This window comes from Megascapheus bottae, chromosome 17, assembly GCF_031878675.1.
Source record: "Megascapheus bottae isolate mThoBot1 chromosome 17, mThoBot2.hap1, whole genome shotgun sequence".
NCBI lineage: Eukaryota > Metazoa > Chordata > Mammalia > Rodentia > Geomyidae > Megascapheus > Megascapheus bottae.
Window position 1 is genome coordinate 17,005,013 of NC_143525.1, and position 26,021 is coordinate 17,031,033.

At 39.7% G+C, this 26,021-nt stretch overlaps 1 protein-coding gene across 3 annotated transcripts in view; it reads right to left on the reverse strand.

Annotated features, from left to right (window-relative positions):
- Tlk2 (tousled like kinase 2) overlaps positions 1-26,021 on the reverse strand; it is a 107,294-nt gene that overhangs the window by 58,263 nt on the left and 23,010 nt on the right. For 2 of the 3 annotated variants that reach the window (XM_090349984.1, XM_090349983.1), the window contains exons 3-7: positions 20,573-20,644; positions 19,756-19,825; positions 18,626-18,669; positions 17,827-17,922; positions 5,155-5,322 (exon numbers count right to left, since the gene is read on the reverse strand). In XM_090349984.1, the coding sequence (XP_090206110.1) occupies positions 5,155-5,322; positions 17,827-17,922; positions 18,626-18,669; positions 19,756-19,825; positions 20,573-20,644 (450 nt within the window). The remainder of the gene's footprint in view (positions 1-5,154; positions 5,323-17,826; positions 17,923-18,625; positions 18,670-19,755; positions 19,826-20,572; positions 20,645-26,021) is intronic. The other variant, XM_090349985.1, reaches the window with a different exon arrangement.

A 26,021-nucleotide genomic window follows, 5' to 3' on the forward strand; every position in this document is an offset into this window, starting at 1 on the left:
ATTCAATTGTAATTTATTTAACCAAACACTTTTTTGAAGTATTCCGTGTGTGTGTGTGTATGTGTGTGTGTGCGCGCACTCGCGTGCATGCACATGGCAGTCCTAAGGCTTGACTCAGGGCCGAGGTACTGTTCCTGAGCTTTTTTTGCTTGCTTTTTGCTGGTTAATTAGACATAAAAGTCTCAAGGCTTTTCTTGCCTGGGCTAATTTCGAACTCTGATCCTTAGATCTCAGCCTCCTAAGTAGGTAAAATTACAGGTATGAGCCACTGACATCCAGCTGCCTTTATTAATTTATGCAACATATAATTGCACTTGGTGACTATTGAAGCAAATCCTACAGGACACTGAAGATACAGAGCTGAACAAAGTCCTAGAGCTGATAAGCTAGTAAGCCAGTGGGAAAAGTTAGACTGAGTACACAGAAACCTGCCAGCTAGTGATAAACTTAAGGAGGAAAAGCAAAGCAAGATCTAAGCTAAATAATAGGTAGAGGAAGCGGGGAGGGTTGCTACATAATACAGTATGCCAGGGTGGGGCATCTCTAATAAGGAATGGGGGCATGCTGATGTCTAAAAGAATGTTACAGTAACCTTAACTATAAAGGCTCTGAGGTTAAAAACATGCCTGGTAGTATCTGAAGAAATAAGGCGGCCAGTGTGAACAGAACACAACAAGGGACATAATAATGAACGTGGGAGCAGAGGGCATACGTTATATAGAGCCATTTGGGAGATTTTTCAACAGGAATCAGACAAGATGGAACTTAACATTTCAATTTCAATAGGATCACTGTGTTTGGTTGAGAAAAAAAATAAAAAGAAACAAATGTGGGGAAAAAAAAATCAGGAACCCAACATCTTAGTAGAAGACAATGGGTAAGAATAGAATAACATCTGAAAAGAATTAAAAAGTAATGTGTTGCTTGGTTTGGTTTGGTTTAGTTACTCGTGGGGTTTGAACTCAGGGCCTGGGCACTGTCCTTGTAGGTTCTCAAGGCTAGTGCTCTACCACCTGAGCCATAGCACCACTTCCAGCTTTTTCTGTGTATGTGGTACCAGGAATCAAACCCAGAGTTTCGTGCATGCTAGGCAAGTATTCTACCACTGGCCCATGCTCCTAGCCAAAGTAATATAATTCTGAATATCAGATAAAACCTTCCTGATGTTTCTAGATTTGAAGTACATACAAAGAGACAAAAATAACTCCAAGGATTTTAGTCTAGAACAGAAGAGTTCAGTTACTGAGATGTAGAAAGCTGTAAAAGAAAATCATTTTAAGTTTAGACACAGAAAGAAGAGTTGCTGTGGACACTTTAAACCCAATTGCTCGTTGGATGGAAAAGGGAGATGACTGGAAGTACTAGACAATACAGGTCTGAAATTCAAGGTAGGAACTTAATTAGAGATACAAATGTGGCTATCCAGTGAATAAAGGTGATAAGTTTTAATAAACAAATAACTTGAGGACCATGAGTTTGGCCTAGTGGTAGAGTGTTTGCCTAGCATACACAAAGACCTGGGTTTGATTCCTCAGTACCACATACATAGAAAAAAAGCCAGAGGCTTAAGGGGTAGAGCTCTAGCTTTGAGAAAGTCCAAGGACAGTGTTCAGGCCCAGAGCTCAAGCCCAGAACTAACAAAAACAAAACAAAACAAAACAACAGCAACAAAAAAACCCAAATAACTTGATAAGATTAAGCAGAAAATGAAGAAGGATAAAGAAATCTGAAGGCTGAGCCCTAGGACATTCCAATGTTTATAGATTAGAAACACAAAAGAGGACTGGGAGTTTGGCCTAATGGTAGAGTGCTTGCCTAGCATGCACAAAGACCCAGGTTTGATTCCTTGGTACCACATACGTAGAAAAAAGCTGGAAGTGGTGCTGTGGCTCAAGTGGTAGAGCACTAGTCTTGATGAAAGCCCAAGGACAGTGCCCAGGGCCTGAGTTCAAGCCCCAGGACTGGCAAAAAACAAAGCAACAACAAAAAAAACCCACAACACAAAAGATTAGAAGTCTGGGAGGTGGCTCTCATATATAATCCTAGCTATTCAGGAGGCTGAGATTGGAGGATCACCATTCAAAGCCAGCCTAGGCACTAAAATCTAAAATCTGTGAGACTCTTATCTTCAGTTAACCACTAGAAAACTGGGAGTGGCATGTGGTTCAAAGGGTAGGGTGATAACCTTGAGTTGAAGAGCTCGCAGACAGCGCCCAGGCCCAGAGGTTCAAGCCCCGCAACCGACAAAAATAAATACTTTAGTTCCATAGAAACAGAATCTGGACTAAAGATACATAAATTTAACATGAAAATATATTACTAGCTTGTCCAAATTACTATTACTTCTAATTTCTAGTCAGTATAAAATTGTGTATGTCTTGAACTTCCATGAGAATTATTGAATCCTTGGTCAATTAAATTGGTAAAATTGTTTTATTCTGCATTTATGTATTCATATTATTTGACTTTTCTTAAAGTGTTTTACTGCTTATTTTCTAGGTAACTGCTTATTATTGAGGTGGGAAGGTTACAGAGTTAGAAGTGAGAACCAGTACACTCCTTTAAAAATTACTTATTTATGGGGCCAGGAGTTTGGCCTAATGGTAAAGTGTTTGCCAGCGGTACCACATACATAGAAAAAGCCAGAAATGGAGCTATGGCTCAAGTGATAGAGCTCTAGCCTCGATAAAGCCCAAGGCCAGTACTCAGGCCCTAAATTCAAGCCCAAGACATAAAAAAATAAAAAAATAAATAATTTAAACATATATATATATATATATATACTTTTATAGTACTAGGTTGAAAATTATCTCTGATTTGTTGGAAAATATTTATCTTTACTGCTGTATATTAAAGTTAATAATGCTTTTACTTTTTTTCTTTCACTGTATTATTAAGTTTATATCCTTGACTAGAAAAAAGGAGGAAGAGGAAGAGGAGGAAGAGAAGGAGGATGAGGAGGAGGGGGAGGAAAAGGGAGAAAACACTTATCAAAGTATTTAGGCCTTTGTCTTAAATCTTTACACATTTCTTCTTCACATATAAACCTTATTATTCTTCTCTGTCCTGAGAGAAAGAATCTTACCAGAGCATCTACAACTCCTCCTAAAGCCTGAGTATTCTAGATGACAGGACTTCAGTGCATGATCCTTCATGTACACACCCACACTAAGCCCACAAACCCAGGCCTTGTATGGAAGGTTTACATTAGGGGACAGAGTTTGGTAATCAAAATCCTGTGCATTGCCAAGCACTGATGGCCCCCATCTGTAATCTTAGGTAGTCACGAAACTGAGATCTGGGGATCCCAGTTCAAAGCCAGACGAGGTAGGAAACTCTATTTCTAATTTTTATGTGCTCAAAACATTACTATATTTACACAGGAAATTTTCCCATTCCTTGAATTACTAAACAATTTTATACATCTTGTCAAAAGTCATATCTGTTCCTTGAGGTAAATATATATATATATATATATATATATATATATATATATATATATATAAAACATTTCAAATAATACACAATGGGGCTGGGAGTTTGGCCTAGTGGTAGAGTGCTTTCCTAGCATCCATAAAGACCTAGGTTTGATTCCTTGGTACCACATACATAGAAAAGGCCGGAAGTGGTGCTGTGGCTCATGTGGCAGATCAGTAGCCTTCAGAAAGTCCAAGGACAGTGCCCAGGCCGAGTTCGAACCCCAGTACTGGCAACAACGGCAACAACAACAACAATAATAATAATACATGATTATTTCCTTCCCTGCTAAATTATATTCTTATTTTCTTGCCTCAATATACCCACCATTTTTACTATCTTTTCAAATGTAGAATAATCTACTGAGCAAAGAGGAAATCTGACTTATAACTGGAGAAGAGAACAGTAATTCCCCTATAGCACTATGGACAAAAATAGATACTTGGTAGGATACAGAAAATAATTCAAATTGCATTGTAACTTGGCAAGCTTTTTTTGTTAATACCAGTCTTGGGGCTTGAACTCAGGGCCTGAGCACTGTCATTGGGCTTTCTCAAGGCTAGTGCTTTGCCACCTGAGCCACAGCAACACTTCCGGCTCCTTCTGTGTAGGTGGAACCAAGGAATCAAATTCAGGGCTTCATGCATGCTAACAAGCATCTACCTCTAGGACCAGGCTTTTTTTTTTTTTTTTGGGTCCCTGAGCTCTTCAGCTCAAGGCTACCACCCTACCCTTTGAACCACAGCGCCACTTCCTGTTTTCTATTGGTTAATTGAAGATAGGAGTTTCATGGACTTTAGTGCCTAAGCTGGCTTTGAACTATGATCCTCAGATCTCAGCCTGCTGAGCAGCTAGGATTATAGACATGAGCCACCACGCCAGGCTGGAGCCAAGCTTTTACAATACCTAATACATGTTCTTTTAAAAGAGAGAAAAGGAAAATCGTCAACTATTCCTGAAAAACTAACTATATTAAATACTCCAAAGGAGTGGGAAAGCAAGTATGTAGATGACCTACAAACCACACAGGAAAAATGACCTCTGTAGAACCTACCTACCTATTACATGATACCAATTTGAACATCAGTTGATAGATAAAATTTGGAGATTTTATTTTTAATTATACAAACGTTTTGTTTACAATGGAATTTAATCTGCACTTTTTTTTTTTTTTTCCAATCCTGGGGCTTGAACTCAGGGCCTGGGCACTGTCTTTGGATACATTTTGCTCAAGGTTAGTGCTTTGTCACACTTGAGCCACAGCACTACTTCCAGCTTTTCCTGTGTATGTGGTGCTGAGGAATCAAATCCAGGACTTTGGGCATGCTAGGCAAGCACTCTACCACTAGGCCACACTCCCAGCTCCTTAATCTGTACTTTTTCTTCTTCATTAACCTAAGTATTCTTTATTTCTCCACTGTGAGCTTAATTTGGACAAAGCAGTCTCTCCTCAGAGTTTCAAGTGACTGAAAGAACTTTTAGGCTTGACATAGAATAGAAAATATAATCTCTATTAAAATAACTAATACGCCTTCGTCAAGAAGCTTGAAGACAAGAAGCATTAGGATAAAAATATAGTGTTCACTTGTTAGTTAAACTTGTCATTTGAAATAGGATGTAAAAATCTATGTTAATAAATTCTTTAATAAATAAATATATATATAGTGTTACACTTACAGAAACAAAAGTGAAGCAGAGGCCAGCTCCCCTTTGCGCTAGTTGCTCCGTGTCCAGCCGAGGTTTTGCTAGCATCACTGACATGAGGGTTGGCAGGGCAGACTGCTCCTCTGAGGCCTCCTTCGCTGCACTGCCATCTAAGCCATACAGGGGCTGCTCTACTCGCCGCTGGAAAACAGTAAAGGAATATCTTACATGAGAAAGTAATACAACCAAAATATGGAACCACACAGCTACAGACCACAAGATGTATGATTTACAAAAAGCCTACAGAAAGAAAACTCAACAATATTGTCAATTATGTCACTATAAAACTGAGGAAATAATTCAATCCCATTCTCATGATTCTCGGTATTCATGTAATTCTGAATTTATAGAATTCTTTGTTGAGTTCAATAATCTACTTCATAATACTCTTTCCCAGACAAGATAATTTATTCAATCCTGCAAATAAATAAAGAATTAAGACAACCAATTGTCCATGCTTTTCTAGATAGACCATGTCACTTTCAATTCGATTTGCAATATACCAAACCTTCTGTATAAAAACAAAATCTACAATAAATATAAACAAAACAAGCACAGTGAATTAAAAGAATAAACACAATTAGGAAATTTCTTCGAAAATGCAAGGATAGTTCATCATAAGCAAAATCACCAAATCTAATCCAACATTAATGTTAGAGAAAAATTATGATTTATGTCTTTGAACCAGACTATAGTACCTTTTTGGCCATCTTTTAAAACTCCAATTTAATGATTCAAAGTATTTTCTTTCAAAAAAAAAATTGATATAGCCAGGGGCTGAAATCCTAGGAGGATCCTTCCTAGATAGGATCAAAGCTTGAGGCCAGCCTGGAAAAAAAAAGTTCAGAAGACACCACCTCAACCAAAAAAAGCTTTAAAAAAAAAAAAAAAAAAAAAAAGCAACCAGGCAACAGGTAGTACACGCCACACCTGTAATCCTAGCTACTCAGGAGGCTGAGATCTGAGGATCGTGGTTCAAAGCCAGCCAAGGCAAGAAAGTCTATAAGACTCTTATCTCCAATTAACCACCAGAAAACTGGAAGTGGTGTTATGGCTCTATGAGTAGGGTGGTAGCCTTGAGCTCAAGAGCTTAGGGACAGTGCTCAGGACCAGAGTTCATGCCCCACAACCGGCCAAAAAAAAAAAAAAAAAGACAGGGGCCGGGAGTTTGGCCTAGTGGTTAAAGTGCTTGCCTAGCATGCATGAAGACCAGGGTTCGATTCCTCGGTACCACATATAGAAAAAAGCCAGAAGTGGTGCTGAGGCTCAAGTGGTAGAGCTCTAGCCTTGAGAAAGTCCAAGGACAGTGCTCAGGCCCTGAGCTCAAGCCCAGGACTGGCAAAAAAAAAAAAAAAAAAAAAAGACAGCTTAGTGCAATGACAATCCAAATACAGGAAGAAAAAAATCCTAGAAAAATCATGATTGTCAGGTCACACTGCACAGAGTCAGACTTTCAAAAAAAAAAAAGTAAAACAAGATGGAGCATGACTCTCAAACCATGCCTAACAAGCCTAAGGACCTGAGTTCAGCTTCTACCTCCACCAATAAAAGAATCAAAACAAGAAGTTAAAGTAGGAATCAAACAGTCCATACATTCAGTTTTCTTTTTGTTACTGTTTACTGTTGGGGTTTTTTGTTTGTTTGTTTGCCAGTCCTGGGGCTTGAACTCAAGAGCCTAGACACTGTCCTTGGGCTTTCTTAAGGCTAGCACTCTACCACTTGAGCCACAGCTTTTTTCTGTGAATGTGTTACTGAGCAATCAAACCCAGGGCTTTGTGCATGCTAGGCAAGACCCTACCACTAGGTTATGCTTCTGGTCCCTGTTGTTGTCTTAAGATGAAGTTTAGCTATGTAGTACCGATGCCTTAAACTAAAAACTCTCCTGTCTCAGTCTCCTACATGCTGTGATTATAAGTGTGTGCCATCATACCTGGCCATATTCAACATTATTGTAGTTTCTTAGCCCGGGTGATAAGGGGAGAAAATATGAGGGAGGGGAGGGAAGTACAAGGCCCTGAGTTTTAACCTCATTATTGCCAAGAAGGGAGAGAAGGAAAGGGGACAGATGAAGTCTCTCAAGACTTCTCTGTACAGACTATCCTCGAACCAAAATCCTCTCAATCTTGGCCTCTCAACCCCAGCTTTTGGTTGAAAGAAGTCTCTAGAACCTTTCTTCCAGGTTGGCCTCAAACTTGGAAGCTCCCGTTATGTTCAAAAGTAGCTAGAGTAATAAGCATGAGGTACTGGCACATAGTTGTGAAGGCCTTTTGAACATTTATATTAGGGGCCGAGAGCATGGCCTAGTAGTAGAGTGCTAGCCTTGAGGAAAGCCCAAGGACAGTGCTCAGGCCCTGAGTCCAAGCCCAAAGACTGGGGGGGAAAAAAAATTACATTAAAAACATAAACCAAGGGGCCCAGAGTTTGGCCTTGTGGTAGAGTGCTTGCCTAGTACACACGAAGACCCGGGTTTGATTCCTTGGCACCACATACATGGAGAAAAGCCAGAAGTGGTGCTGAGGCTCAAGTGGTAGAGTTCTAGCCTTGAGAAAAATCCAAGGACAGTGCTCAGAACTTAAGCCCAGGACTGGCAAAAAAAAAAAAAGCAAAAAAAACATAAACCAAAATGGTAACCCATCTGTACAACATCTTAGTAATAAAAATAAAATTTTATCTAAATATATATATATATTTACACACACACACACACACACACACACACACCCCAGCTGAGGATATAGAACTCACCTAACATGCACAAGGTCAAGAGTTTGATCTCCAGCAATGCAAAATGTGTGTGCATATTTGTAAACCATGTAAGAACATGTATAAATAACAAAATGCCCATAAAGGAAAATCTGATCATTCTTTAAATATTTTTACTTATGAATGGAAAATTCAACAGGAAGTTATGGGACTACAAACAGGAAAATTATTTACAAAGAGTTAGTAATCTTAATAAAGTGCTCCTACCAACACTAGCGTAACAAATACTGGAACAGAGAAAGATGCCAAAAATATAAATTAAAAGAGAAATTGAAAAAGCCATCCAGTATATGAAAAGATGCTTGGCAACAGTAGTGAACACATGGAAGGTAAAAGAAGGTATTGTATTTTCTCACTAGTTAAAAGATTAGAAAGATAGTTATACACACAAATCTTTTTTTTTCTTTTTTTCTTTTTTTTTTTTTGCCAGTCCTGGGGACTGAACTCAGTGCCTGAGCACTTTCATTGGGCTTTCCTCAAGGCTAATGTTCTGCCACTTGAGCCACAGTACCACTTCCAGCTTCTCTATGTATGTGCTAGGCAAGCACTCTACCAGTAGGCCAAATCCCCAGCCCTACACAAATTGATTAAAGGACAGTATACTTAGGGAAGAAGTCCAAAAGTTTAACTCCTTTGAACAAAAGTGTTTAGCACAATGAATAGCAGGGAAGCTAAAACATGGCAGGAGGGCGGGGCAATAAGAGGAGGTAATTATACAGAGGCGGAGGGAAGAAGGGAGAACAAATGTAGTGATTATATCCAATATGTACATTAGGAAGACTGAACTACATAACCTGAAGGTAGGGATGGGATGGGGAAAGACTAGAGAGAATGATGAACACAGTTATAATGATCGAGATACATTGCATTCAGCACCTAACTTTGGAATAAAATCCCCATTTTACAACTAGTTTAATATAAATATTTTAAAAGGTTATAAAAATAAAATACTAGGGGCCAGAAGTCTGGCCTAGTGGTAGAGTGCTTGCCTACCATGCACAAAGACCTGGGTTTGATTCCTTGGTACCACATACATATAAAAAGCTGGAAGTAAAGCAGGCTCACGCCTGTAATCCTAACTACTCAGGAGACTGAGATCTGAGGACTGTGTGCTCAAAGCAACCCCAGGCACAAAAGGACCAAAAGACCTGAGACTCTTATTTTCAATTAACCACAAGAAAGCAGGAAGTGGAACTGTGGCTCAAGGGGTAGGGTGGTGAGCTGAAGATCTGGGGGACAACACCCAGGCCCAGGGGTAAGGTGGTTCAAGCCCACAACCGATCAAAAGCAAAAAAAAGAAAACCAAACAATTCATTTCACTATAGAACTGTACACAAATATTTCTAGGATGTTGACTAAAAACAATTCACTGGAGAAACTGGAGGTGTGGCTCAAGTGGTAGTGACAGCCTGGGGCAAAAAAAGCTAAAGAAAAGTGTGGAGCACTAAAGTTCAAAACCTAATACTGGCACAGAGGAAAAAAAGAAAAATTCCTCCAACCGGGACCAGGTGACAATAGCTTACATGTTATGCTCCAAGCTACTCAGGGGACTAGAGTTTGAGGATAAAGGTCCAGACCCAGTATAGGCAGATAAATCCAGAGACTCACATCTCTAAGCACACATGACAAGTGTTAAGACAAGTTGTAAGCAAAAAAGGCAAACAAGAATACAAGATCCTAAATTCACGCCCCGTACTAGCATCCACACAAAATAATAATAATAATAAACTGAAAGAAGAAAAACTATTATAGAACAAATATACAACACTGTATCCAAAAAAGGTCCACATAATCATTTGCCCACCACACTAACAGTTCTTTTGGAGGGGATTTTGTATGTGAACCACTGTCAAACCTTTTCTTTTGTGTAACTAGGGATTCCACTCAGGACTTGTGTTCACTAGGCAGATACTCTACCAACTGAGGGCCCTTGCCCTCAAACTGTTATAATCTGCATTTAATTAGAGAGAGAGAAAAAAAAGACTCTACAATCACAGAGAAATGAATATGCTTCTCTTTAAATAGATAAACTCAAATATCAAATCATAAAAAGCTTATTTATTTAATCCCTACTTCTTTCTTCTAGCACTGAAGATCAAGCATATTAAGGCATGTGCTCTTGCCACTGAACCAAATCTCTAGCCAAACTTACAGAAGATTTAGTATTATGACTAACCAAATTAAGAGCACAACTAAACCATTATGTTAAACGTATACACATGGATGACTAAACTAAAAACAACAAAAAGCAAGTGATCAGCCACCAGTGGCTCACACTCGTAAACTGTGCTACTTAGAGTAAGGTCTGAGAGGTATGGTTTAAAGCCAGCCTGGGCAGGAAAGTCTGGGACATTCGTATCTTCAATTAACCAGCAAAAAGCCAAAACTCAAAATAGTAGCTCAAGTGATAGAATACTAGCCTTGAGCAAAAAGAAGCTCTACCCAGGCCCTGAGTTCAAGCCCCATAACCAGTACAAAATTAGAGGAGTAATCACCTGAGTCATACTCAGAGAATTGGGGAAGTACACTCAAGCAAGAAGCATACTGAGAGCTGGGGATGTGGCTTAGTGGTAGAGTGCTATGCTTGTACAAAACAAGCTTAAGGACAAATGCCCTGAGTTTAAGCCCCAGGACTGACAAAAAAGAAAAAGAAACAAAAACTATGCTGATGAGTTTGTCTCTTGTATGGAATGATTACGTGGAGTTAATATAATAATGGTTTTCTAGAAATTGTTTTGTTTGGGCTAGTACTGGGGCTTTTCACTCTCACTCAGCTTTTTAGGCTTTTAGGGCCACATTTTCTGCATGTATTCTTGGTTTCTAAGAACCTAAAAATCATCTGAGCTTGGCAGCTATGGACACTAACTTGCCAATTCACAAAAATGTTCATGCTTTATATACTTTTTTCTTTCTTTTTATTTAATTGATCATAGGGCTTGAACTCAGCCTGCTCAAAGCTAGCCCTCTATCCTTTTAAACCACAGTACCACTTCTAGTTTTCAGTGATTTACTGGAGATAAAAGTCTTCATGGGGGGGCCGGAAGTTTGGCCTAGTGGTAGAGTGCTTGCCTAGAATGCACGAAGACCCAGGTTCGATTCCTCGGTACCCCACATACATAGCAAAAAGCTGGAAGTGGTGCTGAGGCTCAAGTGGTAGAGTGCTAGCCTTGAGAAAGTCCAAGGACAGTGCTCAAGCCCTGAGCTCAAGCCCAAGACTGGCAAAAAAAAAAAGTCTCATAGACTTTCCTGACTGGGATGGCTTCAAGCCGAACTGTGATCCTCAGATCTGTTTCATGAGTAGCTAGGATTATAGGCATGAGCCACCAGACTCTGGCTACATTCTTGTACTTTTACAAATAGTAAAAGAGTACAAGAGTAGTGCTGTGGCTCAAGTGGTAGAGCAATAGCCTTGAGCTGAAGAGCTCAAGGACAGTGCCCAGGCCCAGAGTTCAAGCCTCACAACCAACCAAAAACAACAATAACAACAAAAAATTTGCCAGCCTGGACTCCGCTCCAATTAGCCACCAGAAAACCAGAAGCGGTGTTGTAGCTCAAGTGGTAGAGCACTAGCCTTGAGATGAACTGCTCAAAGACAATGCCCAGGCGTAGAATTCAAGCTCCACCACCTACACCTACATGCACGCACGCATGCACGGGAAACATTTATTAAGACAGGCATGGGTGGCTCACACCTGAAAGCTAGTCTCAGAAAATTGTGATCCAGAGAATCACCGTTCAAGGCCAAGCCAGATAATACAAATCCATGAGACTCCACCTCTCATATAACCAGCAAAAAAGTAGGCTGGAGGAGAGGCACGGCTCAAGTAGTAGAGTATCTCACTAAACAAGCTGAACCAGTTTAAAGCTCTGAGGTCAAATACCAGAGGAAAACAATCATTTACAAAAAAAATTCATTTTTTTTTAATCTACCAATTTCTCTTTGAGCAATTTTGGGTACCAAACACTGTTTTGGGTACTAAAAAAGGAAAAATTGAACTGAGCAATATCTTTCTTATTTTTTGGGGGGGGGGGGCCTGGGGCTTGAACTCTGGGCCTGGGTGCTGTCCTTGAGCTCTTCAGCTCAAAGTTATCCCTCTACCACCTGAGCAACAGCACCACTTCTGTAGATCAACTGGTGATAAGAGTCTCATTAAGAGTCTCATGGACTTTTGTGCCAGGGCTGGCTTTAAACTGTAATTCTCAGATCTCAGCCTTCTGAGTAGCTAGGATTACAGGTGTGAGCCAGTAGTACCTGGTTGAGCATTATCTCTTACATGTCAAGTGAAAGTTATCAATTAAGAACATTTGTATATAATAAACACTGTAAACAGGAGTAAACAAAAGCAAGCTAGACACCTTTGCTCACAGTATTAGCATATTTGTGAAAGAAGATGGGCAATGAATTATATTTAAAAATTAGGGGGCGATGGGCCGGGAGTTTGGCCTAGTGGTAGAATGCTTGCATAGCATGCATGAAGACCCGGGTTCGATTCCTTGGTACCACATACATAGAAAAAAGCTGGAAATGGTGCAGAGGCTCAAGTGGTAGAGCTCTAGCCTTGAGAAAGTCCAAGGATAGTGCTCAGGCCCTGAGCTCAAAACCAGGACTGGAAAAAAAAAAAAATTAGGGGGCTAGAAATGTGGCCTAGTGGTAGAGTGCTCACCTAGTATGCATGAAGCCCTGGGTTTAATTCCTCCATACAACATACACAGAAAAAGCAGGAAATGGTTATGTAGCTAAAGTAGCAGAGTGCTAGCCTTGGACAGTGCCCAGGAACTGAATTCAAGCCCCAGGACTGGCAAAAAAAAAAAAAAAAAAATTAGGACCTTGGCCAGGCATGGTGGCTCATGCCTGTAATCCTAGCTACTCAGGAGGCTGAGATCTGAGGATCACAGGGTCAAAGCCAGTCCAGGCACCGAAGAACTGGATTTTTATCTCCAACTAACCACTAGAAAACCGGAAGTTGAGCTGTGTCTCAAAGGGTAGGGCAGTAGCCTTGAGCTGAAAAGCTCAGGGACATTGCCCAGGCCATGAGTTCAAGCCCCACAACCAAGAAAAAAAAAGAAAAAATTAGGCTGGGCACCACTGTAATCCTGTAATCTTAGCCACTCAAGAGACTGAGATCTGAGCATTTCAGTCTTGGCAGGATACTGTGAGACTTATATTATCAATATAATATAAAAAAAGCAAGAAGTGATTCTGTGGCCAAACTGGTAGTACACTAACCCTGACCATAGACAGACTCAGGGACAGAGCCCAGGACCAGGATCAGCAAAAAAAAAAAAAAGAAAGAAAGAAAAAGCAAATGAAAGGATACAATTATACCATACACAATGGCATCAATAAGCAGACAACATAGAATGCCCAATGAAGGAAGCCAAAAACACAAGAGTACATACTACATCATTGTTTTCATACAAAATACAAAGTAAAATCAATCAATCAACAGTGCTGTTACAGGTCAGGACCATGGCTATGCCCAAGGGAGAAAGAGGTGGTCAGCAGGAAAGGAACTCAGTGGAATGTCTACAGGGCTGCAACATTTGCTTTTCACAAATCAGCATGTGTTTATGTGGGGGGGAGAAGTTAAGAAAAATTAAGAACCCAAGTCACAACTGGAGCATGGCCTAGTAGCCGAGTGTTTGCCTAGCATGCACGTAGCCCTAGGTTCAATTCCTTGGAACCACATACACCGAAAAAGCTGGAAGTGGTGCTGTAGCTCAAGTAGTAGAGCATTAGCCTTGAGAAAGCCCAAGGACAATGCTCAGGACCTGATTCAAGCCCAGGACTGGCAAAAAAAAGAGGCTGAGATCTGAAGATCTTGAGTCAAGGCTAGCCTAGGCTAGAAAGTCCTTGAGACTCTTATCTCCAATTAACCATGAGAAAACCAGAAGTGGTGAAGTGGTGCTATGGCTCAGTAGTCTTAAACTTAAGAGCTCAGGGATAGTGACCCGGCCTGGAGTTAAAGCCCCAGACCAAAAACAAACAAACAAATATACAAACAAATAAATAAAACCTAAGGTCAAATTAGAGACTGTATCAAGGCATGAATATGTACCATTCTGCAAAGGTTGACCAGAAATAAACTATGCTAATGTCATTTTTGAGCAACAACCTGCTGAAGAGTTTGCCAATTCTGGGAAAGAATGTTTCCAGAAGAAGGAAAGGCAACAAAGGCCTTGAAGCAGAAGAGTGCTTTACAGTATTCAAAGAGACCATGTGCTACCGCCACATACAACATGGATAATAGTCAGAGAAGCAGAGTGCAGGTCAGACAGGAGCTATGAGACCATGTGACAACTTCAGTGTAGTAAGCCCCTGTGCAATTCTGAGCAGAGGAATGACAGGGTTAAGCCATAACTTTCTTACCTCTCAGACTAGAAATGTGTCAGAAAATGGCAAAAAAAAAAAAAAAAAAAAAAAAAAAAAGGAGGGGCCTGGAGTTTGGCCTAGTGGTTAAAGTGCTTGCCTAGCATGCACGAAGACCCGGGTTCGATTCCTCGGTACCACATACATACAAAAAAGTCGGAAGTGGTGCTGAGGCTCAAGTGGTAGAGCTCTAGCCTTGAGAAAGTCCAAGAACAGTGCTCAGGCCCTGAACTCAAGCCCAGGACTGGCAAAAAAAAAAAAAAAAAGGAGTCTATGATGGAAGCTAGAAAATAAATTCCAATATATTTTAAAGGAGAAATGAGATTTTCTGATGGGTTATATATTTTGAAGTTTAACTCATTACCTAAAAAGTAGATTTCCTAGACAATAGAAAAATCATCTGCAGTTATTTTGTATGAGACAATGCAGAGCCCTTTACCAATATGTTAAAGTATAAACTGTGCATTAAATAAAAGTGGCAATCTCAAGAAGAAAAATGGACACATACTTACCAGAATCCAAGTGAAGAGCAAAAAGTTCACTCATTCAAAAAAGTAGACATCGATATTATTTAAAAAATAAGCTGCTGGTCACAGTGGCTCCTAGCTACTTAAGAGGCTGAGATCTAAGGATTGAGGTTCAAAGCCAACCCAGGCACTAAAAAGTTCATGAGACTCTTATCTCTAACTAACCACCAGAAAACCATAAGTAGTGCTGTGGCTCAAAGGGTAGAGCAATAGTGTTGAGCTGAAGAGCTCAAGGAAAGCACCCAGTCCCAGAGTTCAAGTCCCACGACAGACAAAGAAAAGAAAAGAAAGGAAGGAAAGAAAGAAAAAAGATAGCTACCTTAGGAAACTGTTATTAGGATACTGTTCTGACTTTATATAGGAAGTTTACCAGCATTATGGTCTTTGCCCACCACTGAGGCAGCATGGCAAATGTAGCACAGAATGTGGAAATCCCTTCTGATTGATTCTATTTTCTCAGGAAAGTAAAACAGCAAGGCTATTAATTGAATTGAAGAGGTGCTATGGAGGATTGTAAAGACACAATAAGAGGAATTATGTCTCAATTGACAAATCATATCACACTACTTTTAAAAAAAGATTTTAAGACAAGAGACAAATGTTAGTTCATGCCTGTGATCACAGCTGCTCTCAGGAGGCTGAGATCAGAAGATCAAAGCTCAAAGCCAGCCAAGGCAGGAAAGTCCATGAGGCTCTTACCTGCAGTTGACCACCAAAAGAATAGAAGTGGAGTTGAGACTCAAGTGGTAAAATGCTAGCCTTGAGCAAAAAAGTTTAGGGATATTGCCCAGGACTGAGTTCAAGCCCAAGACAGAGACAACATTGAGACATTCTATCTGTGCCAATACTCTGCAGTCTCATGTAATATTTTCTAACTTTCATTTCAAAGTAGAAAAAATAGCCTCCTCAGTCATTATCTCACAAACCTCAATCTATGCAAGTAGATATATACATTTAACAATACTAAAGTATGGCAGTAATGAAAAAATAATGTTGTTTCAAGAGTTTAACTTATACTTTTGTAAGTACTTTAACAATTACTCATCCTAATATAAGCATATTTTGATAAAGAAGTAGAAGAAAAGGAAACATGTCTTAAGTGCCTTAACAATATAAAAGCTTAAGTTACTCAGAAAAAGGGAAGTTATATTATCCAATGTGCTAAGAAGGCAAAGAAAAACAACTTTCCTAAACAGAGATCCAAGATGACAGCTTCCTTCCAGTGACAGCACTATCCATGCATGGTATTAAGGACATGGTGCTGGAGTTTGTATTACTATCCACCAATTATCTAAAGCTACTAAAACAAATTAACCAAACTCCTACATTAGGTAGTTCAGAAATTACCAATCTCAGAATTATTTGAATCAAATGATTCTTCTTTGTAAAGCAACTGTCCTAACTTCATAGGTTATGTACCAGCACTCTGGCTTCTGCTCAGTAGATGTCATGGCATCTATCCTTGCATTCCCTACCTTTAAAACAAAAATAACTCAAAATATTGTTACTGTCTCTGGTTGAAAACCACTAACAGAGGTGTAATGATTTTAAGAATTTGTGGTCTCACTAAAAGACTGAAAAGAATCAGTCCCAAATGTGTATGGCATTAGCTTTTCTGTATCCTATGTAACCTCTGGAGTCAACTCAAATACCAAGAGGTGACCAAATTGTAAAAAGGAAGAGAAAGAATTTGGTTTCAGAAACATGTAAGTTACAAAAGAATTAAAAACCTATTGTTGGCTCAAACCTGTAATCCTAGCTACTCAGGAGTCTGAGATCTAAGGATTACATTAAAGCCAGACCAGGCAGGAAAATCTGTGAGACTCTTATCAAAAAAGCCAGAAGTAGGGATGTGGCTCAAGTGGTAGAGTACTAACCTTAAGCAAAAGAAGCTCAGAGACAGCATCAAGGCCCTGAGTTCAAAACCTGGGATTCACACACATACACACACACACACACACACACACTATTAGCCAGATGCTGGTGGATCATGTCTGTAATCCTAGCTACTCGAAAGACTGATCAAGATCTTCAAGGATCAAGATTCAAAGCCAGCCAAGGCCAGAAAGCCCAGGAAATTCTTATATCCAATTAAGCATAAGAAAACCCAGAAGTGGAGCTATGACTCATGTAGAATGTTAACCTTGAGCAAAAAAGCTCAGGGATAGAGCCCATGTCTTGAGTTCAAGCCCCAGAATTAGCACCAAAACAACCCTATAGTAATGTGCCCCCCACCTCTCCACCAACACTGTAACCCTATCTACTCAAGAGGCTGAGTTATGAGGATCATAGTTCAAGCCTGCTAGGAAGAGAAGTAAAGGAGACTCTTATCTCCAGTTAGCTCAAGTGGTAGAGTGTTAGTTAGCCTTGAGCAAATAAGCTCAGGGCAGTGCTCAAGCCCTGAATTCAAGCCTCAGGACCAGCAGAGGAAGTAGGGAGAGACACCAAAAAAGTATTATTGTTTGTAATCCTAACTACTCAAGAGGCTAAGATCTGAGGATCATGGTTTGAAGCTAGCCCAGGCAAGAAAGTCCATGAGACTCTCATCTCCAATTCACCACAAACAACAATTTCCAAAAACAAGCCTTCTGAAGTGGAGCTGTGGCTCAAGTGGCAGAATGCTAACCTTAAGCACAAGCACTGAGGGATAGCACCCAGGCCCTGAGTTCAAGCCCTAAAACAGGCACAAACCAACAAAGAACTACTGTCTGGTCTGGAATCACTTTCTTGACTGACAGCTGAGCTACATAATCTTAGAGATAATTTATATACTGAGTGAATTGGTTAGCACTTTTCTAAAGTTAACTTGGTGATACAGATTTGAATCTAAGTTAAGTGAATCACTTATTCCTAGGGAATACGAGGAAGTTTTTTCCCTCATGCCTCATTCCCCATGGGTAATTAATGGAAGAGAAACTACTTGAGTGTTCCTGGGCTTCTTGGTCTCCTATAACAGTGGTCATATTTCTCCAGGTGAATGCTTACCGGTAAGGGATTGGATAAGGAATGTTGCGGTGAGGATCGTGCAACTGGTGGAACACTTCTGCCAGGGCTGGTTCCTGGCCCGCTTCCCCCAGCAAACTGGCCAACAGGGAAAAATGGATATGAATAATTCAAAATAGTACTATGCTTCAGATAAGGAGAGTAAAAGATTAATACACAAACAGGTCTTAATTATACATGGCCCTTTTATGTCAAAACATCTTATTCTAGAGAGAAAATCTCATGTAAGTCAAATTCTGCTCTTTTCAATGACATTTTTAAGAATGAGCTAACATAGAAATACACCAAGATATATAGAAAACATGAGTAGAAAGTTGAAAGTACACATGGTTTTTGAATGGCAGAAGAATGTTTTCTCTGTTTGCCTCAAAATACACATAGCAGAAATGCATGGTGCCGTGGTGTTAGTTGTTTTTAGTAGCACTAAGAATGGGTCACTGAGCTCTCACACATTCCTCTGGACTAAGGGAAGAGGACAAAAGAAGAGAATAAGTCATTCCACCTTAATCTTTGAAAGACACAAAACTTCATCTGGCCAAGAAAAAAAATACCTCGTGAATTCTTGTATCATCACAAACAAAACACGTAATAAAAACTTTTAAATTTAACAAGTTAGCAGCAGTTTCCTCTTACTAAGAGATGGGGAAGCATTGGGAGATACAGATGGGAAGAAAAGGGGGCAAAAGGCAAAATAGTGTACCCTAATGTATCAGATGAACACAGATTTAGGTTTTTAAAAATTCACTCTAGATTGTTTTTTTTCCCCCAAAATATAACTTACCTCAAAGTAATCACTAATTTTATGTCCCCTAGGAGTGCCTTTCCCTGAAAATGAAACCAAAGTGAGTACAGTTTTTACAATGCACATGTAAAACATCATAACCAAAATGCATTATAACTGCACACATTGTTATAAAACAAGTATTGCCTTTACTATTATAACAAATGAGCCAAAAATAATCTTTCTTTCACAAATACACTAACAATATATGCAAAATAGGAGGAACAAAACTCATCTATAATCTCAATTTATGAGAATGAGGATTCAAAACATACTAATCAGAACTAAAGAGTTGATTCTGTTTCACAAACATACATGACTTTGTCACTATGGGAGAATTTTCCTTTCAAAATGTAAGTATAATAATTTCTGTTCCTTACAACAGAAGTAAGAAGGGCCAAACCATTTATTGTTTCAGTACATATTGGCATTATAATGATCATTTTTATAGATTTATCCCAGTGGACCCCAATGCTAAACTAAATACTTGCCATGGAATAGCGGCGATGTAAATTTCAAAAATGTTGGCTACAAACAAATCACTGATCTAATCTAAGACATGCTTAAACATCAATGTATCTATTCTCTTTTGTATCTGAAAAAAAAATCTTACGATTTAAAAAAAAAAATGGCTTGAGGAGGTAGGAGTATGGCCTAGTGGTAGAGTGTGAATGCTTGCCCAGCATGCATGAAGCCCTGGGTCCAATTCCTCTGTACCACATACAAGTGGTGCTGTGGCTCAAGTGGTAAAGTGCTAGCCTTGAGAAAGCCCAAGTATAGTGTCCAGGCCCTGAGTTATAGCCCCAGAACTGGCAAAAACAAAACAAAACAAAATGAAGGGAAAAAATGGCTTGAAATTCAACAGGGGAAGGGGATTAAGAGGTGTGCCTTAGCTGGTACCAATTGAGTCCTCCCCCAAGTCTTAGACCAAAAAAGAAATAGTAAAAACAGCCTCCAAACAGTTGACACTTGATCCAGTATATATCAAATGCCAGCCTATTATAAACTGCCTGATATTGCTGAAAGATACAAAAATTTATTAGGAAGCCTTGCATATAAGCTAATAACTTATTGTGAATTAAAAATTCTAAATATATAAAGATATATTTTCAATTTATGTTAAATACTACCTTGGCTAGTTTCATATGGTTCAGCTTTTCTTTTTCGATTTCGCTGGTCATTCTGCTTTTTCTCAGGAGTCTGTTAAACATCACATATGTCACAATTAGTATTTTGGTAAACTTCACATTAGGAAAACTAGAGCATATATAAAATAATAAATATATAAGAGATAACCATGACACAAACAAGTCCTGAAAACTAAAACACACAGAGTCCAGAATTCTACTAAATTTTTGGCAAGTTGCTTAAAGTATTACACCTTTGACTTACTGATATATATGTTAAGGTGTGATGGTACAGGCCTATAACATCAACACGAGGGAGGCTGAGGCATGGGGACCACAAGTCAGAGGACAGGGTGAGCTATAGGCTCAGGGACAGAGCCCAGGCCCTGAGTTCAAGCCCCAAGACTAGCAAAAAAAAAAAAAAAACCCAAAAAACAAAAAACAAAACATGATAAGCCTGGCAGTGATGGCTGCCTGTAGTTCTAGCTATTCAGGAGGCTGAGGATAATGGGTTCAAAGCCAGCCAAAAATCCAGAAGACTCTTATCTCTAATTAACTACCAGAAAACCAGAGTGGTGCTGTGGCTCAAAGTGGTAGGCCCTAGAGCTTAAGCCATAGAGCTTAAGAGCTCTAGGACAGCATCCAGGCCCAGAGTTCAAGCCTTAAGACAAATAAATAAGTAAATGATAAAAGCTACATCAAAGCTATACAAACAGCACAAGACTGACATAGACTTAAATGCCCGGGGAGGCAAAAAAGGGTACTTATCTCTTAACCCCGACTAGAAATATAGAAGTCTTGCCTTAATGTGGTTTCTTACCTCTACTTCTTTATCACTCAAGGACCCCACGCTGCACAAGCTCTGGTTGGAAGACTCACTATTGAGTGGCCCCTAAAAAGAAAATTTTCAAGAGAAAATCAAAAGAAATTTTGGTTTAAGATGACTACAAAATGGAAGAAGCCTGCTGACTTATGTCTAAGTTAGGTAAGATGAAGACAGAAAATAGTAACAACACCTCTATATCAACTTGACAATAGTAACTTGGAACTTACGCCCTCTATATCAAAATTCTCCAGCTACTACTAATTTCACTTGCTTTATAAATTATTTATGTGCAGGTTTTCCATTCCAAAGTACTTTCATATATTCTAACGTCATTATTAAAGGAAAATAAGCATGGAAATCAATTCTTCCTGCCTTGTGTATCATAAAGCTGTATCTAGAAGTATGTTAAGGGTATGTTATAAGGGGTAGTTAGGAACCACAATAAAAGAAGTGCTCTTCTAAGACATGCTTATGGAGGCATGACAATAAGCTACAAAACCAAAAGGTTACATTCCAGCACTTAGAAGGCTAAAAGCAGGAGGATCATCAATTGGAGGCCAGTCTAATCCACAGACAGGCTCTGTCCCAGAAGAAAAAACAAAGAACAAAAAGGCTACATGAGATTGACTATACTGTAACATTAGCTTCAGGTACTGGTCCTCAGTGAAATTATATAAAAAGACAAGCATTAAAAACTTCTAGATGCCAGGGCATTGGTGGCTCACACCTGTAATTCTAGCTACGATAAAGGTGAAGGTGGAAGTGGTGGTGGTGATGGTGGAGGAAGAGGAGGAGGAGGAGAAGGAGGAGGAGGAGGAAGCAGCAGCAGTAGCAGCAGCAGGAGCAGGAGGAGGAGGAGGAGGAGGAGGAGGAGGAGGAGGAGGAGGAGGAGGAGGAGAAGAAGAAGAAGAAGAAGAAGAAGAAGAAGAAGAAGAAGAAGAAGAAGAAGAAGAAGAAGAAATAGTAGTAGTTGTTGAAGGAGAAGGAGGAGGAAGAAGAGGAGGAGACAAAAAAGAAGAAAAAGCAGCAGCACCACAGGAGGAGTAAGAGGAGGAGGAAGAGGAGGAGGAGGAGGAGGAGGAGGAGGAGGAGGAGGAGGAGGAGGAGGAAGAGGAGGAGGAGGAGGGGGAGGAGGTAGTAGTGGAGGGAAAAGCCTGTAGCATTCAAACCAAGACTACTACCTTCTCTCCTTCCTCCTTAGCCTGGCTTCAAACTGCTCTGTCCAGCAACACAGGGTTCCCTTCCCCCACATCCAAATATTCAGCATGCCATCAAAAGCAAGGAGGGGCCTTTTTCTAACAAGTCCCTACTGTGGGACAGAAGCTCTACTATAGTCATGGCAAAGAGAACACAACAAACCAATAGGGATGCCTTCCCCCAAAGAAGTAGTTCCACAATAGGAAAAGAAGCCAAGAGGACTTTACTCACAGAAATAGCTTGCTATTGTCTCAGGCCTTCAAAATCCTGACTAGTATTTTGAGCCTAAGAGAAGAAACTTCATTTGCAATACAAATTTAAGTGTATTATTAAAAGCTGGGTGCTGGTGGCTTGTGCCAGTAATCCTAGCTACGAAGGAAGCTGAGATCTGAGGATCACTGTTTGAAGTCAGCACAGGCAAGAGAGTCTCCAGGATATTCTTGCTTCCAATTAACCACAAAAAAAAAAAAAAAAAAAACTGGAAGTGGAGCTGTGACTTGCAGTGGTAGAGTGCTAGCCTTGAGTAAAAGAGCTCAAGGACAGGGCCCAGGCTGAATTCAAGTCCCATGACTGACCACTCTTCCCCTCCTTCCCCCGCTCCACAAAAAAGGATTCTTAAGAATAATCAGCTTAGGCTGGGAGCTTCGCCTAGTGGTTGAGTACTTGCCTAGCATGCATGAAGATACAGGTTCAATACCTCGGTACCACATACATAGAAAAAAGTCAGAACTGGTACTGAGGCTCCAGTGGTAGAGCTCTGGCCTGGAGAAAGCCAAAAGACAGTGCTCAAGGCCTGAGTTTAAGCCCCAGGACTGACAAAAAAAAAAAAAAATAGTTGGCTGAGTACTGGTGGCTCAGGCCTATAATGTTGAGATCTGAGAATCATGGTTTAAAGCCAGCTGAGTCAGCAACTCTACCTCCAGTTACCCACCACAAAACCAGAAGTGGCAGAAGGCTAGCTGCTAGCCAGCTTTGAGCAAAAAAGGAGTTCAAGGACAGCACCTAAACCCTGAATTCAAGCCCCATTAACAGACAATAACAAAAACAACAAAAAAGATGCAGAAACCTTTCAGAGAAACTATATTGGATTAGATCATGGAATTTGCCCAGGAAATTGTTGGGGGGGGGGGGGCAGGAAGAGCAACTAGATGTTAGTGGTATGTAACAGATGGATATGGTTCAGAAATAGAGTCCTATCTACACTATGGTCACCCTAGGATGAATATTGGCATACAGAGAGGTGTAGCCCTCTTAGGATCAGAGGCTCAAACTAAGAGGCAGGGATAGGGTGAAATGGATGTCATTAAAATAACACAGCTAGGTGCTAACACACATACCCACATACCCTCCATCTCTACCTGCCCCAAAACAAATGTAACAGTAACAAACCCAGGAGCTAGGGCCTGAACATTTGGCCTAATCCTAGAGTGCTTACCTAGCATACATAGAAAAAACTGAAGTGGTGATGTGGTTCAGGTGGTAGAGCTCTAGCTGTGAGAAAGCCCAAGGATAGTAGCTGAGTTCAAGCCCCAGGAATGGCAAAAATCAAAACAAACAATCAAACACTTGCCTGGCATGGATAATGAAGAACGTCATGAGCTCAATCCTCAGCACTATAATCAAGTAATCAATAAATGAAAAATAAATTTTGAAAGGGCAGGTATGGTGGCATAACACCTGTATTCTCAGCACTTGGGAAGCCTAGCTCAGGAGGCCACTGAGGAGGCCAAGCTCTGAGGATGAAGGTTTGAAGCCAGCCCAGGTACAAAAGTCTCTAAGACTCCATGTCTAATAAATTAGTAATATGCTGTTATTAGATACCAATTCTCAGAAAAAAAAAAAACACCTCTGCAAGAGTATGAGGCATGGGCCAGGAGTTTGGCCTAGTAGTAGGTGCTTGCCTAGCATGCACAATGACCACAGTCTGATTCCTCAGTACAACATCATAGAAAAAGCCAGAAGTGGTGCTGTGGTTCAAATGGTAGAGGCCTAACCTTGAGAAAGCCCAAGGACAGTGCTCAGGCCCTGCGTTTAAGCCCCAGGATTGGCAAAAAAAAAAAAAAAAAAAAAAGTGTGAGGCCTTGAGTTCAAGCCCCAGTATTAAAATACATACACACACACATATACACACAGTAAAAGGGCTATCTGATTGTAAGAGATAGTTAAAAGCTGCTTTTGATGGGTACCTGAACAAACTAAAAGCAGGAGAAAAGCTTGCTTCTATTCTCTATGTATCTTTAAGTCATTTGCTGGGCATTGACTTTAGAACTAGGGAATGACAGCACTTGTGACTGATCAGTAACATTTTTACAGGACAAGAACTACCCCTAGATGGGGCCGGGAGTTTGGCCTAGTGGTTAAAGTGCTTGCCTAGCATGCATGAAGACCCGGGTTCGATTCCTCGGTACCACATACATAGAAAAAAGCCAGAAGTGGTGCTGAGGCTCAAGTGGTAGAGCTCTAGCCTTGAGAAAAGTCCAAGGACAGTGCTCAGGCCCTGAGCTCAAGCCCAGGACTGGCAAAAAAAAAAAAAAGAAAAAAAAGAACTACCCCTAGAGAAGAGCTTCCTTAGGTCAGACCACCCACCAGGCAACAAAGACTTGTTTTTCCTGACCAATGATGACAGAGCTAACAACTTCTCTGGAATTCTTTACAAAAGTGAAGACTGTATCAACTAGACCACACTTCAGCCAGCAATGTTCAATAAGTATGTATGCCACCCCTTCACAGACACCTAGCATGCACAAAAACCAGGGTCAATTCCTTGGTACCACATACACAGAAAAAGCCAGAAGTGATGCTGTGGTTCAAGTGGTAGAGTGCTAGCTTTGAGCAAAAGAAACTCAGGGACAGTGCCCAGGCATTGAGTTCAAGCCCCAGGACGAGGAGAAAGAAAAAAAAAGCTACATGGCTGAAAAACAGAGGATTACTGACTCAAAAAGAATATATGAAATGAAATATCCATAGTGGTATACTATTCACTATAAATCCAATTAAACTGAGTATAGAGACAGCCACTGATAAACCTTGAAAACATTTTGCTGAAGTTAAAATAGTTAGAATAGATTATATAGCAAATATCTCCATTTCTATGAAAATCCAGAACACACAGAAAATACATTAGTGGTTGCTTGATGGAAGATAACAGTAGGAGTGAGAGTGAGTGAAAGGTAAAAGGACTGAATGTGAAAGGGCATGGGATTTCTTCTTAAGGTACTGAAAATGTTCTAAAACCATGCTAATGTTATATACTTACTTGACAACATACTAAAAAACACTGGATACCATAGTCTAATTATATTATTTTATAGATGTAATATATGTATTACAAACTGTATCTCAAAAAAGCTGTTTTTTTCAGTTACTAAGTTTCACATCAGGAATAATTTGTATACCTATTAACATTGTACTATGTATTTCTCTCATTGTATCCTTAAAGCAAGCTTTAAAACTATAATCAGCACACTGTACCAGGGAGTGTCAGTGAAATGTCTTGTAAAATTGCAAAGAAAATAAGTGAAACTGAAGAAGAAATCAAATCAAATCATGCATTCCTAGTGACATGAATCAACAAAAGACTTATTCTTAGAGTTCAATAATAAAACTGAATGAAGAAAATTGTTTTAAAATGAAAACAAGAGCTTTATTTACATAACTACAATAACAACTTGAATATTTCTATGTCGACATTTTGAAGTTACTCAGTTCATGAATTATCTTTTCAGGGGGTGATGTGCTGGAGATGTAGCCTTGAGCTTGCTAGGCAAACAGATTACCACTGAGCTATATCTTAGCATGAATTGTCTTTAATGTTACCATTATGAAGCATTTTTGCTTTAGGATAGTAATAAAACAATGTGATACATTTTAACTATCCACTTTATCACCAAATATCCCTCCTTTTCAAAAGGAAATGGCATGAATGTTGAATAGAGATGAAAGAACTACACCACCTATTTCTATTAGCAATTGCAAATGATTTAAAAAAAAACCTAAAATATACAGTGACATACATTGTATATCAGTGAAAAATCTTAAGAAAAATCTCTACAGTCTAACAAAAAGTACAGCATCTCACACTATTTTAAATTAGTAGATTAAATTTAATTAGCAAAAAAAACTGAGATATACTCCCTGTCCTAGAATATTTTTGCCTGTTGCCTGCTTACAAGCAAAAATAAGCATTTTTGAACTTTCAAAACTATCTTACGCGTCAGGTGTCACTGGCTTGCCCCTGTAATCTAGC